At 38.8% G+C, this 5216-nt stretch overlaps 1 protein-coding gene across 6 annotated transcripts in view; it reads right to left on the reverse strand.

The window, feature by feature from the left end:
• The window catches only part of LOC106939742 (band 4.1-like protein 1), a 45295-nt gene that overhangs the window by 18198 nt on the left and 21881 nt on the right, over positions 1-5216 (reverse strand). For all 6 annotated transcript variants that reach the window (XM_015022274.1, XM_015022271.1, XM_015022272.1 and 3 more), the window contains exon 4: positions 620-662. In XM_015022274.1, the coding sequence (XP_014877760.1) occupies positions 620-662 (43 nt within the window). The remainder of the gene's footprint in view (positions 1-619; positions 663-5216) is intronic.

Raw genomic sequence — 5216 nt, forward strand, 5'->3', positions numbered from 1 at the left:
GAATATGTCGTTGGCAGTAATCCAACCCCCCGGTCCACAGCTTCACTCCCCCCTCCCCCTCCTTCAACAAAACTTTTCTAAGGTTTCTTTCTCGAAAAACTAAGACCGGCCCCCGACCAGAAAAGGGAACAGTTATGTGGCCCTCGCAGGGAAAAGTTTGGGGACCCCTGCCATAGAAGGTGCTGGCACATTTGTGATTCCTCACTATCAGTATTTTTAAACCATTTTTCTTTCAAAAAATGTTTCATTTCAACCATATGGAGGTATTCATGGCATCTGTTTAACCTAATGCCAAAAGCATCCTGGGCCATGACATGACCACAGTATTTAACAGCTGGTATTACGTTCATTTTCTTAAATGCTTTGTTCATTCAAACATCATGTAGTTCTAACTTAATCTGCCAGGTGTGAGAATAACTTTGGTTTGAGCTTCAAATGCAACAAAGGAGCAAAAATAGAGGAAATCTGTAACTAGAACAAAATACAATAAAAACAAACAAGCAGAAAAGGTGTTTCTTCACAGTGCAGTTATTTCCAGTCCATTTTACTGAAGTTGCATTAACTTGATAAAAAAAAATATATATTTTAGTAAACTAATGTTCTCCGAAAAGACACTCACTGCGCATCTGCTTCTTGATCTCTTTGGAGGGGTCCAACCAGTTCTGTAAGACAGAATGCAATGTTCACACAGGGCAGATTGGAAACACGGCTCACACACACATGCATGCACATGGTGCCACGTCTTCTTCTAATTGCTAACACTGCTGCTAATGAAAGCCTCTCCATATGGTGAAGGTAACGGAGCCCTGCGCCCCGCTGAGCCGTTCAGACACGCAGCGATCAGACTTTCCTATCTGATCCCATCATGTTCCGTTGTTCAGCTAACCGTGTCTTTAGCCGGGGAACTGGTTTCGTTTTGGCAGCAGCAGTTTGTGATGGCAGCTGGAAGCCACACTGCTCACTGGCAGTGACCAAGAATGAAGGAATTACCCAACAAGTATTCTCAGCATGCTGGACTTGTTACCAAAACACTGATACTCTCAATATTTCATCACGCTGACTCACACTGGCTGATCTGAAGGAACTTATTCATAATATTTGACTTACATTAAAATAATGGTCGCCGTCTAACAATAGAAGTAAACGCTTCACATTTTGTCATGTTAACACCAACAGACTGAAATAAAATACATAAACTCACAATTGTGAGACAGAATATCTCTTAAGCAAAAATCTGAAAAGTGTGGCATGTATTCACATTTGACTGCAGTCTCAAATCTTTTGCTGCCTCTCACAACTGACCGGTTTCCCTACCCACACTGTATCAAATAATCCCCACAGTATGATGCTGCCATCACCATGTCTCATACTAGGGCTGATGAGTACAAGTAGTAGTAGTAGTTGTTTGCCACATTTAAATTTACATATTCACCTTTTTATTTCTGAAACAGTTAAGTAACAATATGTCACTTGCCTTTGATTCCACTGTTATACACAACTTTGAGTTTTAAAAACCACAAACGTTTCATAAAGTTGTAACATAGTGACCATGAAAAGGTTTTTCCAAGGCGCTGTTGTGGACGTTATGCTTATATTCAGTTTCTATTGGTTAAATTCACACATTTAACGGTTTCATTCACTAGGCATTAGGATGAAGTGATTCCCATTTTAAAGCTGTAGAGCTTAGCAGGGCCAGGTCATTTACTGGCATGTAAGTTTTGACAAGGCTGCAATGTGAGCCGAAAATATTTTTCTTATGTGTTTGACTCTTGTGCGTCTGAAGTAAATCTACTAGCAAGAAAAAAAAAAACCTCTAACGCCTTTGAGTTCTTAATGTTTGAAGAAGAAGGTGTTAACACCTGAATCAGCCAGAGTTAAGACTTCACTTTTCTCCGAGCCTACAGATAAACTGGGTTCTCAAATTTGGCTGATTACAGAGCTATATCACCATTGCGGTAAGATACCTGAACTTACATCAGCTACATGTTCTAATTTTTAGAGGTGCAGAGCTAGACCAGCTAATTAGCTTGAGCTTATTAAGCTTATCGAGTTAATTTCGACAGGCCCAAGGTTTTTGTTTTATATACTGAGAAATGTGGAAAAGAAAAGTAAAGTTGGGAAATTTGTTTTCCATGTCGATTTTTTTTCTATTCTCATCCAGTAATGGAAAATAATAAAATAAAATTCTCATTGCAGATTTCTCAACACTGTATTAGAAAGCTGTAATCTTCAAGGTGTGCTTGATGTACATTGTTTTTGTTGTGTTTGTAATACTGTATGGTCACATTATTTCCTGTCTGTGTGTATTTGTGTGTGTTGTTGCGGGGACTGCATAGTTCAGTATGAGCTCAGAGGCAGAGTGTCGTCTCTCTCTTTATGTGTGTAATTTGTACTTAAAGTTGTGATTACATGACAGTACAAGGCTGATGAGCGAAACAGAAAAGCAGTCTCTGAAAACTAACTGCGGTGAAGCATCTCACCAACATTACATCAAGTCTGAGGGGCTTGTTTCACCATAGAAGATTATTTATTTAACCTAATTAAATGAGATGTTCTTTAATTTATTAACAAAGAAAACTTGCAAATAAATAAAAAGAATCAGCTCTGTTTACTTACTTAAGCTACACACGTCAGCGTAATGGGTTTTGTTATAGCTTCACAAATTCATTCAACTTTATTGAACTTTTTGAATTCCCAAATTCCCAATCTGAAGCTATGAAATATGACAGAATTATATAAGACACTTTTGGTGAACGTCAATCATTTACTTCTATCTAGTTATCCCAAAAGTGAAAAATAAAATCAAACTTTTTAATGATAAATGATTAGACCCCACATTTTGGGTTTTTTAGTAAACTGCATGACGTAAGGACATCCTGGTCCAAACCCACAAAACAGAATAAGGTACCGCCCAATATTAGCACTTTATAGAAATATGACAACAATTTAGAGGTTCCTAAAATTGATTTGAAGTAAACTGCAATGACAGAACCTGTTTTAAAGTGCATACATGTCTTCTTTGGACTTGCTGCTAACTTCAAACTCCAGGTCAGAATAATCCAGATTGACACAGCGTTGGATTTGACCGGGAAGTTGAAATCCAGAGCTCTGAATTAATAGTATTTTAATTGCAAATTGGAGACTGAGAATCTGATATTAATCTCCATTTTGTTTGTTCCAACACTAAAGGAACACGTTGACAAAGAGAACTTGAAGAGTATAAAACATCAAAAGTTGATAATCCTAACCAATCAGATTGTGTAATCAGATTTCTGTGTGAAGGATTTACAACATCAAAGTGACCCACATGCACAGAAGAAGAACGTTGACATGATGTCACACAACAACTCCCTGTTTATGGAGGTAATGACTGATGGAGCTGTTTATGTTAAGTTAATACACCAATGGGAGCATGTTGTTCATAGCAACATAAAGAAAGCTAATTAAAAGAAAAAACAACTAATAGAAACAGCTTTTTGTGGAGAAATGACTGCAACCTCTATAGGAAGCCAAGAATGGTGGGATTGTGATGTGATGTGCTTCACCGGCAAAAGATGTTTCCACTGATCAAATATGTGTAACTTTTGATAAAACATTTTGCCACATGGAGGAGGTGGGTGTCTCTGCTCTATCAAAATTGGTTTATTTTTCAAAACTGCAAAGGAAACACTATTTTTCCATCGCAGGTGTCACATTATCAACAACTAGATGTTGCCAGTGGTGCAAACCATGAGCAAGACAACAGGAAGTAGTTGGAGGACGAACCTGCGGTGTGTTTTTGAATGCCTCATTGCATGAACAAACTTATCCAGGTGTGATTTTTCTTGCATTTCTTCTTAAATGGAAATGCCACAGTTATGAAATTGTGTTTTTTCGACATTACAGAATATTCACAAAATTTGACACATATTTGGAATGGAAATGTAGCTAAAGACTTCTTTTACTTTTTTGGCAGCCTTTGTTTAAGAGAGGTTAGATAGGAAAATGTCTAACCTCTCTTAGACATTTTCCTGTCTAAGAGACAGTAAAATCTCTCTTTTTGTTTCCATCAGGCAGGTTCAAGTCCCGGACATCAGGCTGGGACTTGAACCTGTGACATCCGCTTCAAGGACTAAAGCTTCCATACACCCCTGAGCCACCAGACCACCCCCAACTAAAGACTTCTTTTATAATTTCATCATCAGAATGTTCAGCCATTATGTACATCCTGATCTACTGGTGCAGAATGATGACGCATGTCTCACATCAACGACATAAAAGTCGAATAAACTGGGACATGACCACACAGACTTCAGTCACTTTGAAAACAATCAGATATGTGTGTGATTTAGTACCCATATAAGTGGCACACTTCAGATTTTTTTTCTGGTGAAAAGATCAGAATTGGGCCTTTGAGACTGATGTGAAAAATTAAGATATATGCCACATATTGGCAAAAAAAACCCCATCTGATTCAGGTCCCCGTTGAGCGCTGAGTGAACTTAGCGTTTGTATTTCCAACAAGGAACTCAAAAAAATCTTGCTTCTGATTTTTGTGAGCACAACAAGAGAGTTATGTACTGCAGGTAAAATAAATGCTTTGAACTTTTTGACAGAACCTCCCTTTCAAGAATTCTGAGCTGTCCCTCCAAGTTTACTTGTTTTCTCCGAGACGAGATTACTTTTGCTGTGAACTGGCAGCATAAATGAAACTGAAATGGCACTGCAATGCGCTTTAATTTACTTGTTATTTTGATCCTCACACTCACATTTTGCTGCGTGCGACAAAGTTCCAAGCCGCCCATGGCGCAGGAAGCCGACAGTAATCTGTGGAACGCCAAGCACTGCAGAGCAGCTGCATATTAACGCTGACAGACCTTATGGCAGCTGGTTCCACATCAGTCTGAGAGAAAGAAGCATGTTGATCCTCTAACATCCAGACCTGAGGCCACAATGAAGTTCACCTCCACACTCATTTACAGTCGCAGTCACTAATAAAGAGCTGCTGGCACTTATCTCCTCCTCGAACTAACTGGCTGAGGGTGAAGACAATCACTTAGCAAGGTGCTCTTCACCAATTTATTTTCTCTCTGGAAAAGCTTAGGAATCTTTAATTACAGATCATTAAGCGCTTTTATTCTAAGTTTGCGACATGAAGCAGTCATTGGGAACAAATATTCTCCTGAAGAGCGGAGATTAACCTGTCTGTCACTAGAGGACCCAAATTTGGGTCCTCT

This window comes from Poecilia latipinna, unplaced genomic scaffold, assembly GCF_001443285.1.
Source record: "Poecilia latipinna isolate Pla-1442-1.1 unplaced genomic scaffold, P_latipinna-1.0 Scaffold2967, whole genome shotgun sequence".
In the NCBI taxonomy this organism is placed as follows: Eukaryota; Metazoa; Chordata; class Actinopteri; order Cyprinodontiformes; family Poeciliidae; genus Poecilia; species Poecilia latipinna.